This window comes from Cnephaeus nilssonii (assembly GCF_951640355.1).
Source record: "Cnephaeus nilssonii genome assembly, chromosome: 19".
In the NCBI taxonomy this organism is placed as follows: domain Eukaryota; kingdom Metazoa; phylum Chordata; class Mammalia; order Chiroptera; family Vespertilionidae; genus Cnephaeus; species Cnephaeus nilssonii.
The window spans coordinates 18897013-18911396 of record NC_137090.1 but is presented as its reverse complement, the minus strand read 5'-3'; the positions used below and the strand labels follow the sequence as shown (position 1 = coordinate 18911396).

Genomic DNA, 14384 nt, shown 5'->3' with positions numbered 1-14384 from the left:
GTGTAGACTAAGGGTGGCCGTGTGAGGATGGGTGCCTTGTGTGTGAGTGTGTGAAGTATGAGTATGTAAACAGGATGTGGGTGTGTGGGTGCCTGGTGGTGGCCCTGCCAGGGAGTGCATAGGTTAAGGACGAGGGAACACGGACTGCTGCTTTATATAGTGGAAGCTTCAGGATTTCCTAAGCAATTTGGCATTTGTTGTCCTTTTAGGCCTTTGAGAACGGTGGTGTCATCTCAGTTTTCCAGGTGAGGACTCAGCATCAGGGAGACCGAGCGACTTGTCAGAGGCAAGTGGTAAGTGGTGGATTTCAGCGCAGGTCCTCTCCTGCTATTCACCTCACAGGGGGCTGCCCTCGGGCCTGGGACTGGCCCCACTGGCCTTCCGGCCTCCATCGTACCTTCGTCATTGATGTAGGCATCCCAGTCAAAGGTGTAGTTGCTGGCCCTGCTCTCCGGGCTGTGCCAGGTGTCGTTGCCGTACCAGGTGTCGTTGCCGTACCAGGTGTCGTTGCCGTACCAGGTGTCGTTGCTGTCCCAGGTGTCGTTGCCGTACCACATCTCATTGTCGTACCACGTGCTGTTGGTGTCGTTGAAGGGTGGGGGCCATCGCACACACTTCTGCCGCAGGTTTCCCATGAAGAGCTGCAGCCCCACCAGGGCGAAGACGCTCAGGCAGAAGACGGTGAGGATCATCACATCCGAGAGCTTTTTCACCGACTGGATCAGGGCCCCCACAATCGTCTTCAGACCTGACCATAGGGTGGGTAAGAGTATGGACGGGGGAGCAGGCAGGGCAGGGTGGTAACTCACTCCCTTATCCTCCAAGCCTCTGCCTACTCCATCTCCTCAAGACTTGACTTACCAGGGGCACCTCTTCCCGGAAAGCTTCCCAAATTAACCCCACTCTTCTCTGATCACCACGTCCTTAACCAGGAGCCTTCGAATGGCCACAGACTCTCAGCCACTAGGAGACTGGGCTATAAAGACTTCACGGGCTGCTGCCTGACTCATAGAGCAACACACAGGCACACAGTGGAGCTTAAAAATGTCACTAGGGCCCTGGCTGTTTTCATTCAGTGGTTAGAGCATCGGCCCGAGGACCAAAGGGTCGCAGGTTTGATTCCCGGTCAAGGGCATGTACCTTGGTTGCAGGCTTGATCCCTGGCCCTGGTTGGGGCACATGCGGAAGGTAAGAAATGATGTGTCTCTCTCACATCGATGTTTCTTTCTCTCTCTCTCTCTCTCTCTCTCTCTCTCTCTCTCTCTCTCTCTCTCTCTCCTCCCTTCACTTCTTCCCTCCCCTCAACTCGAAAAAAAATCAATAGAAAAAAATGAAAAAATAAATGTCACTAGGTCAGCATTCCCAAAGTGTGTTCCACAAAACACCAATCTCCCAAACTGTGCCCTTAAAGGGGAGCGGGTATTCAATAATGTTTGGGAAAGGCCGAGCTGTATATTTCTCTTGGAGAGTCACTGTGTAGATCATCTAATCTAAGGCTCTGACAAGTCCTCCAGAAACAAACAAAAATTTTTAATACCATGTTTATTAGCTTACTTGGCCACAGCACCCCTTTCCTGATAATGCCGATCAACCCCCAAGGAATGGCGGGGTTCACACTGAGAAGCTCTAGACTGACTCTGTACGATCATCGCATTCGGCCATTTGGATGGACAGAGGCATTAACAAAACTTATGGAATGCCAGGGTCCGATTCCCATCATTTATGGAAGAGCCCTTCCCTTGGGCCTAATCATAGTGTCTCTCGCTTCAATATTAGTTTATTTCCTTTTCTTCTCCTGGCATAGACAATAGATGCTCAGCAGCCTCCTTATAAAAACCCTCCAGAGCTCCAAGGATGCTGGGAGTGTGGCCTCGAGGAAAGGTGTGGCCTTGGCTCCGAGGCCGATGTTCGCCTTCGGTCAGCACTTGCCCCTATTGGGGTGTCTTGGGGTCTCCTTCCTACACTGCAGTGTGAGGCCTTTGGTCTAGAGGAGAACGAAGGTGCTTTCTAGCACTAAGACTGAGTCATTCCCCTCCTGCCAGAGCCTGCTTGCCACCCCTTATCCCCTTTCTCTCCTTTAATGAACCTTCTCCAGTTTCTACGCATGCTTTTTTGAGGGTCCGGATGATCTGGATTCTATTTATTTCCTGCTTCTTGATGCACTGCTTTGGAATTGCCCAGCCCCATGGCTCAGTGGGCAAGCAGTGTGCTCCCTACGGAGCCTCAGGGCCGGGACTTTCCACACGGATCCCTGGGTGTCTCAGCTGGAGGTCGCTGCTCTGCTGCACACAGGCCATGCATTAGTGTTCTAAGTACCTAATGGATATTAAAGCATTTAATCCTCACAACGGCCCCAGGCATGGCACTATTATTATCCACATTCTACAGATATTGAGGCACAGACAGGTTAAGCCACTTGCCCAAGGTCCAAGTGAGGAAATGGTGGAAGTGAGAACTGAACATAGGCAGTCTGGCTCCAGAGTCTGTGCTCTTACCCCCTTACTATGCAGCCGCTCAAATGCACACCCTCCAGCCTGGGGCCTTTTCTCCTCTCTGGCCATGGGACACCCTGTGTGTCCACGCTTTGGTGTGTGTCTTACACACTCAGCCTGGGAGTCTTGTGACCCTGGGTCAGGCTCCTGGAACTTGAGTGTCAGGTTCCAGGCCTGGGCATGAGGGTGGGGGGCTGTTGACCCCAGCGGAGGGTCCCTGCACCTCCCCAGTACCTGGGATGACGGTGATGGTTTTCAGGGCCCGCAGCACCCGGAAGGTTCTCAGGGCGGAGATGTTGCCCAAGTCCACAAACTCCGTCACGTACCTGGGTGGGGGTGGGGGTGGGGTGAAGGCTGTGTCAGAGCCGGGGGTAGGTGAGAGGATAGAAATGAGGAATCCTTGTAGTTGGGGTTCCCACAGGGGGCTGGGGAGCAGGTCACTCCAAGGTTCCTATGGGAGCCTGAGAGTTGGGAGAGAGTGCAGGAGCTTGGCTGGGGAGTGGGTATGGCCTCCCAGTGGGCGAGGCCTTGGGCTTAGAGCTGTTGTAGGCTCAGGGCTGCTGCGTGTGGTTGTACATGGTGTGTGTGTATGGGGGGGGGGGGGGGGGGCAGCAGGAGAGCCTCCAAGCCAGACCCTGGGATGGTGGCTCCTGGAGTTGTACAGATAGCTTACTGTCAGCACCCCTGACCCAAGGCCCCTGCAGTCCACCCTCTGAGAGGGTGAGCCCACTCAACTGCTCTCTTTGAGGCCTGGCCCTCTCCGCTCCCCCCCCCCCCCCGCCGCCATAGCCTCAGGACATCCTGGGCCCCTGCTCACGCCATCATGATGACGCTGAAGTCCAGCCAGTTCCAGGGGTCCCGGAGGAATGTGAAGTCGTCGATGCAGAAGCCTCGGGACAGCATCTTGATGAAGGATTCAAAGGTGTAGATCCCTGTGAAGGTGTACCTGGCGGGGAGAGGGCCGGCCAGGGCCAGGCGTGTCATGCCTGGGTAGGGGGTGGGTGGCAATGATGGACCTCCCAGGATGGAGGGGCACAGAAATGAAATATGTCACCCTGGGGCTGAGGACGTTGGTGAGAATGACAGTGTGCCACCTGGAGGCTTAAGGTGTTGATGGGGTGACAGTGACAGTATGTGTCTCCCTGGAACACAATCCTCAGAGTGCGGACACCTGGGATGGGCGGTACCCCAGGGCCAGAGGGGTGGGGCTGGGGAAGGTTGGGGGAGGGGAAGAAAGACTTACTCCACGTTCTTGGACCAGGGAGGCGGATCACTCATGGTCATGAACACGCAATTGGTCAAGATGGTGATCATGATGAACATGCTGAACAGCGTTGGGGGGAGGGTCAAGGAAAGTGAGGGAGCATGTGGGGAAGGGAGGTGGACAGAGGGTCTCCTCACCCAGAGCAACCCATTTTGCTTATCCCTACTCCCGCCTCTGCCTCTCCCCGCCCCTGCGCTCGTCCCTCTCAGCAGGATATGAGTGGATGAGCACCTTGATGGCGCCGCGTCTGATGATGTTGAAGGGGCTCAGCAGGTACAGGGCGGGTGTGGCGGAGAAGCGGAAGATGGACTTGCCCTTGTTGAGCACGATGAAGGTCTGAGGCAGGGAGAGAGCTGTGAGGCCTAGGGACAGGCAGACAGGTGGACGATGCACAGACAGGTAAGGCAAACCCTCCCAGGCCCCCACCTTCTTGTCACTGTAGTAAGGGTCCAGGTCCTCCAAGGGGATGCCGATGACCTCTGGCGGGGGGTCCCCATAGATAAGGGGCAGGTTCTTGCCAGCCTCCAGGTCGCCTCGTGGCTTCCGCTCAGGCTCCTCGATCTCCAGCTCCTTGTTCCGCTGCTGCCGGGCCGCCTCCTCCACTATCCGCTGTTCTATGGCTGCCAGGGACTCCTGGGTGAAGGGGCGCAGGCTGTGGGGGCCCACAGGCACCACGGTGGACAGAGACAGGCGGGCCATCCTTGCATCCTGGGTTCAGGGGCCAGGAGGGCAGTGGGCAACAGGGGCAGCTGTAGCGTGCAGGCCCCCAAATGCTGGGTGGCCACCTGCCCACGGGCCAGGCTGGGGGGGTGGGTGTGCAGATGCGGTGGGGATGGCAAGGTGTGCCTGCAAGGCCCGAGCGCTGCTGCTGTACAGGTATCGGACACAGGAGCATCACCCCCGAGCCCCACGCCACATTCTCCCCAGCAGGGGTTGGCTGCCCTCAGGACTGATGACAAACCAACCAAGATCCTCTTCAGCCTTGGGGACTTGGGGTCAATGCCCCAGTGCCCTCAAATGCCTCCTGGGCCTGAGCTCCGGGAACAGTGTGGCTTCAGCCTACAAGGAGAGAGAGAGAATCACAACAAGTTATTACACCACATGGCCTCCATGCCAACATAAGGCAAAGAGGAGTCAGATGTGAAATGTGCCGGTGGCCTGGTGGGATCAGCCTTAAGCACGAATGGCAGATGGATTTCACCTTGAGGGTCAACTTGGGCTGGCTGCTGTTGGCTACCAGGAGATGTGAAAAGAGACCATTGAGGTTGCAGCCAGACTCAGTGCAAAAAGACTGCTGTGATTGATTAGTGATGTCTGCCAGGGGCACAGGAAGGAGAATGTAGTGCATCTGCCTGTGTGGAGGCAAGGGAAAGGTGTGGGGTGTGGAGGCAAGGGAAAGGTGTGGGGTGTGGAGTGTCCTGTCCTGAGCTTTGGGGAAGTGTGATATTGGGCTGGAAGGGAGAAGAAGGAAAGGCCCTAGGCCCTGTGGAGGGTCCCCCCAGCTCCCTCCCACAGGACCTGTGGAATCTAATCCACAGGCAGGCAGGGTAGATGGAGCAGGAAGATGCAGGGTACGTATGTGGTGGGGGGATGGGCTGCAGATGCTAACGTGGAGAAGGCAGACACACATGAAAGGTCCTGGGCACAAGGAGACGGACAGTTTCAATGGTGGGGGCAGGGCTGGAGCTCCCAGCAACTGCTTTTGGCTGGTGGTCCCTGTACGAACTGGGTGGGTAAAGGGCGCCCACCAGGAGTTCTAGAGGCCTGTGAGCACTGTGTGGACTGTGTGTCCTGGGCCAGTCCCTTGGCCTCTGCTGGCCCCTGGGCAGCCATCCTGAGCCTGTTCCCTGTGGAAGGGAGGTAACGGGTCACTTATCTCAAAGGCTCTGGGGAATGACCAACATCAGCAGGGAGACCCCTGCAGCCTGGTCACATGTAGCCATCACAGGGCCCACACGGACACCCCCCACAGAGCCACCCAGAGCTACACTGGGGGTGGCAGCCTTCTCACTGTGGGCCCACACGCCCGGCACTTCCTCAGGCTTGGTCAACAGGTGGGAGGGCGGCCCAGGGAGCGGCCAGAGCCATTGGGCAGAGCTGGCCACGCCCCCGCCTGGCTGCCCAGCTGCTCCCTACCATCATCACCCGGGGAGTCGTGTTTCCACGGGATGACTCTGCTCATTCCTGCTGACCCCAGCTGCTCATTGGCCCCATCGTGTGCGTGGGAGTGTGGATGCGTGAGCCCACGTTCACACACATGCATACACGCACACACATCCAGCCTGAAACCGCCCCTCGCACGGTGGTCCCCATAGTTTGTACCCTGCCCCTTAGCACACACCTTCCCGCCTTCATCTCCAGCACCAATCCCACACACCACCCACACGGAAGATGCTGACCTGCCAGGTGACCATAGGGGGACCCCACGGCTGCTGGGCACCCTCCCGGTTCACGGGCCCCAGTTGGCAACAACCCTCTGGGCGATGCTGCCCGCTCTCGCCTTTGCAGAGTCCGAAAGGGACCGCAGGCGCCAGTCAGGCTGGCTCCCGCCCAGCACTCCAAACGACGCTCAACTACGCTCACCTGAGGCCCCCAGCGGGCAGCCCCAGCGGTTTCCACTCGCTGGCCCTCCCTCCAGCACTCACACCACCACCGAGAGAAGAACCAGACTGCCCTTCCGGCCTCTCCCTCTGCCCTGAGCTCCTCCTTCCTGCTCCTGGAAGATGCTGCTTCCCGGGGCCCTGGTCTGCGGTCGACAGCCCCGGTCACAGCCGCACCTCCCCCTCGCCACAGTCATATCCACCACCCGCCTCCTTTCCGTGGCCTCTACAGCTGTAGCACGTCTGTCCCCACGCCCCTTGGCCCCAGACCTGTCAAGTCACGGCTCCCTTTCCTGCGCAGCCACAGCCTGCACAGCTCTTAGGTCAGTGGTCGGCAAACTCATTAGTCAACAGAGCCAAATATCAACAGTGCAACGATTGGAATTTCTTTTGAGAGCTAAATTTTTTAAACTTAAACTTCTTCTAACTCCACTTCTTCAAAATAGATTCACCCAGGCCGTGGTATTTTGTGGAAGAGCCACACTCAAGGGTTCAAAGAGCCGCATGTGGCTCGCGAGCCACAGTTTGCCGACCACGGTCTTAGGTCAATGGTAATTCGGGCCCCGCTCGTGTGGTTGTCTAGTGGTGTCTGTCTCCCCCATCAAACTCCTTGTGGGCCGGGTTTGGGGTCACCACTGAATTTGGTGCCTGTGGTGTGACTCACAAATGGCACAGGCAGCCCAACACCTCCTCCTGCTGTTCCCCAGCTGGCCCCACTTCACCTAAATTCCTCTCCTCCCACCTGAAAGCCACTTGGCATCTGGATGTCTTGTCATGTGAGAGGGAAAATGTCCTCGTTGGCCAGGCCAGTTGAGGCACGGTTTTGGTTGGTGGCTGCTGAAAGCATCCTGGTGGTACACCTGGTCAGTCCCCATGTCCTGCTGATGCTCCCTGCTGTTGCTGCCTCATCACCCCTTACCTGCTCTATTCAAATAACCTCCCATCTGCCTCTCTACCTACCGCTGGGCTCCCCTCTAACCCACCATCCACATTTCTAAAATCACATATCTGATCATGTCACCCCCCTGCTTAATTCTTCAGTGGCTTCCCGCTGCTTAATAGTGTGTCCACCCTCCTCCACGTGGCCTTCCTGAGGCCTTCCATGATCTGATACCCGCCTTGCCACTGACCCCCTCCCACGCTCTGGCCATGCTACCTCCATTTTTACAAATGGCCCAAGCTAGTTCTCACTGCCCATGCTTATGCCTTTGCTTATGGTCTGTTTGCCTCTTGGAGCACTCCTCTTTTTTGTCTCCCTGGAGAGCTTTAATTTGTCCTTCCAGACTTCACCTACACACAAACACTGCCTCCAGGAAGTCCTCCCTGGGGACCCTGGCTGAGATGATCAGTCCTTTGTGCTAGCAGTGTGCCTAATGCTCAATATTGAATGGATGAGTCCCAGGAGCACCCCGCCTTCGCCCCTTTCTCCTTTAAGCGCACCCTGAAGCATAACCAGAAGCTGTATGCCCTGCCCCCTCTTTCCTCCACCCAAAGGCCAGGCCTTCCACGTGGGCTCCGGCCCCCACTGTCTGCGCATCCCCAGGACCTTATTCTCTAGCTGTCTTCTCTCCACCACCACCAGCGCCTCCCTTCTTCAAAACAATGGCAGCCTCCTGGCCTCACATCTCCTTTCATCTATTGCCCTATTTTTCTGGTCCTCTTCACAAACCAACTTCTTGGAAAGTGTCTACACCAGCTGTCTGTACTTCCTTACCTTTCATTCACTCTCCAACCCCTTCCAACCTGGCTTCCATTTCCCCAACTCAACTGAAGCGGCTTTTGTCAAGTCACTAGCACCCTCCCCGCTGCCAAGTCTGCTGAACACGCTTCTGTCTTCACCTTCCTCAGCCTCTCAGAAGCATTCAGCCCAGTTGGCCGCAGCCCCCTTCTGGAATGCTCTGTTGTCTCGACCTCCGTGAGAGCACGCCCATGGTTTCCCTCCCCCCGCTCTGGCTGTTCCTTCTCAATTTCCTTTGCTGGTCCCTCTTTCTCTCCCTAATCCCTCAAGGTTCTCAAGGCTCGGTCTGGGTCTGGATGGCTTCATTCCTATGACTGTAAATAGTGTGGCAGCAATATGATAAACTTCTCCTTTGAACTCCAGACGGATACATGAACTGGCTACTAGACCACTCCATGTGTGTAGCCAATAGGCATCTCAACCTACGGTGTCAGCAATGACACACTTGTGTTCTTCCCACAGTCTGTTCCACCCACTGTCTTCCTCAACCCAGGAAATGGCACCGCCATCCATCTGGTTGCTCAAGTCAAAATACAAGTCGTCTCTGAATTCTCCTTTTTCTCCTTCATCTTCTACATTCAATCTGTCCAAAGTTCTGTTAATACCATCTCCAAAATATCCCTAACCTCGCCTTTCCCCCCTGGTCCACATCGCAATAATTTCTTGCAACAGTCTATTTCCTGCTAACTGCTTTTGTCCTGCCCCTCCAAACCAATCTCATAAAGCAGCTGATGATCTTTTATAAACAAGAAATGAATTCTGTTTCTCCTGCTTAAATTTCTCCAGTAACTTCCTGTCCCACTTAGAATAAAACCTAAATGTCTTACTAGGTGTACCGGTTAATAATGCAGATTTTTTCAATAGATGGAGTTACGCATATGTTGATATAGTATATGCGATTTGCTATGTATGCTATGTTGTTGTATTGCTCCTTCAGATTACCACTTGTTCCGATCCATGGCACACGCACTTTCTGAGCAGCACTTCAAAACCTACGAAGAAGTGGAAAATTGAGTCTCTGGATGGTCTGCCTCAAAACAAGAAAAGTTCTATTGGGACGGTATCCACAAATTACCTGAAAGATGGGGGAAATGTGTAGCTAGCGACGGACATTACTTTGAATAAAGCATTTCTGATGTTTCTCTTGAAATTATTGTGTTTTCTTTGGATTACAAAATCCACATTATTAACCGGTTAATAGTTTGAATTTTTAACTGGTTAATAATCAATCCGCATTATTAACTGTAATAATGCGGATTTTGTATATCAAAGAAAACACGATAATTTCAAGAGAAACATCAAAAATGCTTTATTCAAAGTAGCATACATAGCAAATTGCATATACTATATCAACATATGTGTAACTCCGTCTATTGAAAAAAATCCGCATTATTAACCGGTACACCTAGGATGATCCAGCCTCTGCCTGCCTCTCCACCTTCGTCTCCTGATCTCTCCTCCCTGCTCACTCTGCACAGTCCCCTGGCCTCCTTCCAGCTCCCTCACCATTGGTACCTTGCGTGCCTTTGGGCCGTGGCTCTCCCTGGAGCTCTCTTCCCTGCCCTCTTCACACGCTGTTCCTTCTCACCCCGGCCTAGACTCAAATGTCTCTTCTCCAAGAAGTTTTCTCCTCCTCTAGTCTCTATCACAGTCCCCTGTGTTTTTCTTTGACATCATTCATCATAATTGGTAATGTCTTGTTCATTTGACTGATTTATTTGTCTGTCTCCTCCACCAGGCTGAAATGTTAAGAGGGCAGGAACTGTGTTGGTCTAAGTCAGTGGTCGGCAAACCGTGGCTCGAGAGCCACATGCAGCTCTTTGGCCCCTTGAGTGTGGCTCGGCGTTAGAACCACTTCTTCAAAACAGACTCGCCCAGGCCAAAAACTGACTTCTGCGCATGGGCCACGAAGTTTCAATCGCACTATACGTGCACTCCTGCACGTGGTATTTTGTGGAAGAGCCACACTCAAGGGGCCAAAGAGCCGCATGTGGCTCGCGAGCCGCGGTTTGCCGACCACTGGTCTAAGTCATCATAGCCAGTCCCAGCCCTGGGTACACAGAAGGCACTCAGTAAGTGTTTGCTGAAAGAATGAGTGGATGTGGCCTTGGCTATAGACCTTTCCAGGGATAAAATGGATTCTGATATATTTCATCCATCCATCCATCCATCCATCCATCCATCCATCCATCCATCCATCCATCCTGTTCATAAGCCAGAAGCTGAGCTAGTTCTGAGGAGGACACAAAGATGTCCCAGTTGAGCATCCTGCCTTCAGAGAGCTGGTAGCTGGGGAGAAGGTGGACATGGGCACACGTAACTACGATATGAGGAGAAAGCGATGCCCGCCCTAAAGCGGGGAGGCGATTGTGCTACGGGAATTCAGGGGGAGGTGGGTTGGAAAGCAGGGCTAGGGCCTTGAATGACAGGCCTGGGAGTCTGGATGTTGTCCTGCAGCCTTGGAGGGCCCCTCACAGGGGTGGTGGGTGGAGGTGGGCCAGCACGTACCTGTCTCTGCCCACCCTCTCAATGTATCTAGAATAGAGGGGACAAGCTGAGTTGGGCGCCAGGGAGGAATGAAAGGACACCTGGGACATGTGTACAGTGACTCCCTGGCTGAGACAAGCATGGCAATGCCCCCTATCATGGTCTGGGTGTCTCACTGGCAGATCTCCATGTGGCTCCTCCAGCCACAACCTAGAGTCAAAGGGGCCAACGGGCAGCTCAAACCCTCCGTCTGCCAGCCCAAGATCAGACTCCGGCCTCGGCCCTGTTCCTCAGATGTGGCCGCTAAAGGCTTCCAGGGCGCTTCAGGCAGCCTCTTCCCACTGAGTTTAAGAATGTTGGAGTTGCAAGGACCCGGGAGATCAACGAGTCCAACTCCCTCATTTTACAGATGGGGAAACTGAGGCCTAGCAAGGAACAAACTCTCCCAAGATCGTGCATTTATTCATTCAGCAAACATTTCCTGAGCATCTGCTCTGTGCTGGGCTCTGTTCTGGGAGCCAGCGATATGGCAGCGGCGAAGTCCCTGTCCTCACCAAGCTTGCATTCCAGAGGGAGGAGGCAGATAATAAATAGGGAAGCAAATAAGATAATTTTAGAGAGTGATAAATGAGAGGCCAAGCCAAAATTAAAACCCAGCTCCTTGGGTGGCAGGGCCAGAGCCCATTTAGGAAGTGAGAAGCCCCGTTGGAACCTCTGTGGAAACGGAAGTTTGGGCAGAAGTGGTGGGTAAAGCCAGGCCATCTTGGGGGCCTGGAGGTGGTGAGCAGACAGAGACGGGTGGGGGAGGAAGGGTCGGGAGTCAGGGAGCCAGGTGGGGCCAGCTGTCCATAGGCAGGGAGCCCAGGGTGAGGACACTGGAGGGTGAGGCGGCTCTCCCTGGAGCTGGTCCAGCCCAGCATTGTCTCTCTCTCTCTGTGGGGCTGCCAGATCGGAACACCCAATTCCAGATATAGTCTGACCACAGAGAGAGGCCTTTCCTCCATGGCCTGGACATCCTTCCTATTCATTCATCCCAATATGGCATTGGCTTCTTCAGCAGCCATATTGGTGGAGTTTGCAATCACTCCTGTAATTTTGCCCCATGAGCTATGGTCAAATTAGATCTTTCCCATCCTATCAATAGTGCAATTGATTTTTTTCTTCTTTTAAATCCTGGTGGACCTCAACAAAATATTTTCAAATTGAACCCAAGAGTACATAAAAAGAATTACACACTAGGACCAAACGGGATTTATCCCAGGTATACAAGACAGGTTCAACATTAGAAAATCAATTGATATGGGGGAGGGGGGGTGTCAATTGGGGAAAAAGAAAACATATGTAAAACTTTAGACAATAATAAAATAATAATAATAGCCGAAACCGGTTTGGCTCAGTGGATAGAGCGTCAGCCTACGGACTCAAGGGTCCCAGGTTCAATTCCGGTCAAGGGCATGTACCTTGGTTGCGGGCACATCCCCAGTAGGGGGTGTGCAAGAGGCAGCTGATTGATGTTTCTCTCTCATCGATGTTTCTAACTCTCTATCCCTCTCTCTTCCTCTCTGTAAAAAATCAATAAAAATATATTTAAAAAAATAATAATAAAATAAAAAGGAAACTGCAAAAAAAAAAGAAAATCAATTGATATAATTCATCACATCAGTAGTTTAAAGAAGAAAAATCACATGATTATATTAATAGATGCAGAAAAAAGAAAGCATTTGACAAAATCCAACACCCATTCATGATAAAAACTCTCGGAAAACTAGGAATAGAGGGGAACTTCCTCAACATGATAAAGAACATTTACAGGAAACCTACAGCTAACACAGTACCTAATGGTAAGAAACCAGAAACTTTGCCACTATATCAGGAACAAGGCGAAGACGCCACCTCTCACCATTCCTCTTCAAAATCTTACTGGAAGTCCTAGCTGGTGCAATAAAACAAGAAAAGGAAATAAAGGATATACTGATTGGGAAGGAAGAAATAAAACTGTCTTTGTTTGCAGAGAACATGATTGTCTACGTACAAAATCCAAAAGGATTAAAAACAAAACAAAACAAAAAAACAACTCCTGGAAAAAACACCCCCCCCCAAAAAAAAAAAAATCTCCAGGAACTAACAATGATTATAGCAAGGTCTCTAGGATGCAAGGTTAATATAAATCCAGGTGTAGGCTTTTACATCTACCTCTACTTAAGTTCCTCTTGTTCATTGTATTTCTTCACCTCCAGTCTTTTGTGAAAGCCTGCTGGAGCTTGATTTTTCTCTCTTAGTTCAAGGCCAACCTTCACAGCTGGGTGTCTGTGATCCTGATTATCTCAAATTATTGGCCAAACAAGGCTCAGGACAGACACCACCACGCCCCTCCCTCCTGCTGACATATGCTTCTAGAATCTTCTCTCTTAGAACACATATGCTTTCAAGGTGGGTCCTTCGAACATCCAGAAGCCCACCTAGCTGCACTGCATCAGCCTGAAATCCCCCAAGAGGCCTCAGCCAGGCCCCTGCAGCCTAGGATGCACAAGCCGCTGTGAGAGACCCTCCTGAAGATGGAAAATGGGTGTGACCTGCCCATCACTGGCTGTCCCCCAGGGCACATCCCCGAGGATGGGGAGGTAGCTTGCTGACCTTGCTCAGGCCCCAGTCACCAGCCTTCCTGCCAACCAAGTGTGCTCTTCATCTCCAGCAAAGCTTCTGGTCACCCCCCAGGGCCTGGCTGTTGATTTCTCTGTGGATTTGGAGCAACATTACCTGGAACTGTGTGCGGCCAGGGACGACCCCTCAAGCTTCACCTGCAGAGGGCGCTCAGACTGGGAACTTTCTGGGAGACTGAAACAGGTCCAACCTTTTTCTGTCCCGGCCAAAGGCAGCATCCGGCATCCGGGTGGCCTATTTCCCAAATTCCTACATTCCCCCTGTGGCCTAACTCCAAGAACACAAAATGGATCCCCATGGCCCCCTGGTAGTGAATCTCAGGGCACAGCTTTTCCTCAGCTTGGGCAGGGGCGGGCAGGGGTGGGGGTGGGAGGGCAGCTGTGTTGTTTCTTTGCCAGCACTTAGCGCCTTGGCTGGACAGGCCGGGGGCCTGGAGGAAGTCCCCGGGGTGGCCCCCCTCCTGGTCCAACACTCTCGGCAGAGGAAGTTGGCTCCAAGTGGTCTTGGAGGGCGGCCTGAAGCCCGGAGCCTCGTGCAGAAACCTCCGGACTGTCAGGAGCCCTGAGAGTTCTGGGAATAATCAGGGTCACCTGGGGTGCTCCTGGGTGAGGGGTGGGCTGATGCTGATTGCCTTTTCCCCGTGAAGTTCACTGGGTCAAAACAAGCCCCCTTTTCAGGCACCTGATTCAACCAGCCTGATGATTTGTCCTCCCCGAGGGGTAAGAATGACAGTGGTGCCCACTTTTATTTTGCACTTACTGTATGCCAAGGCTGGCTTCCGGTTCAGGATATATTGGCAACCCTTTCCCCCACAATCAGCTCTGTACTCTGCCGAGTCCCAAAGGCTCTCTAAGAACATTTGGTTAGTTTTTCCCCGACTTGCTTCCTCCTCCCAAACCTGACCTTTTCCCTCCACCCAGAGTGCTTCTGGCTGGTGAGGGGCCCGATGAAATAAAAACCCACAAATGGGCTGTTGTTTGGGTTTTGTGAGCTGCGCCCACTTCCCGCTAACACTTCCCAGCTCATCTGTGGGTCCTGGAGTCTTTTCTTCCCAGAAGCAAAGGCCTGAGAGTGAGTTTTTGCATCCAAGGCTGAGCCTTAAATCACACCTTAAAATACAGAATTAATTCCAAGCCTCAGTC

The 14384-nt window shown here is 53.2% G+C and overlaps 1 protein-coding gene across 2 annotated transcripts in view; it reads right to left on the bottom strand.

Moving 5' to 3' along the window:
• Nucleotides 1-4455, bottom strand: part of SCN4A (sodium voltage-gated channel alpha subunit 4) — a gene marked incomplete at both ends in the record, with an annotated part of 28467 nt that extends 24012 nt beyond the window's left edge. The window contains 6 exons of one of the 2 annotated variants that reach the window (XM_079798147.1): nt 398-748; nt 2727-2818; nt 3310-3438; nt 3736-3816; nt 3923-4092; nt 4183-4455. In XM_079798147.1, the coding sequence (XP_079654273.1) occupies nt 398-748; nt 2727-2818; nt 3310-3438; nt 3736-3816; nt 3923-4092; nt 4183-4455 (1096 nt within the window). Of the gene's footprint in view, nt 1-397; nt 749-2726; nt 2819-3309; nt 3439-3735; nt 3826-3922; nt 4093-4182 lie in introns of both variants that reach the window. The other variant, XM_079798148.1, reaches the window with a different exon arrangement.
• Nucleotides 4456-14384: the final 9929 nt, after the last annotated feature.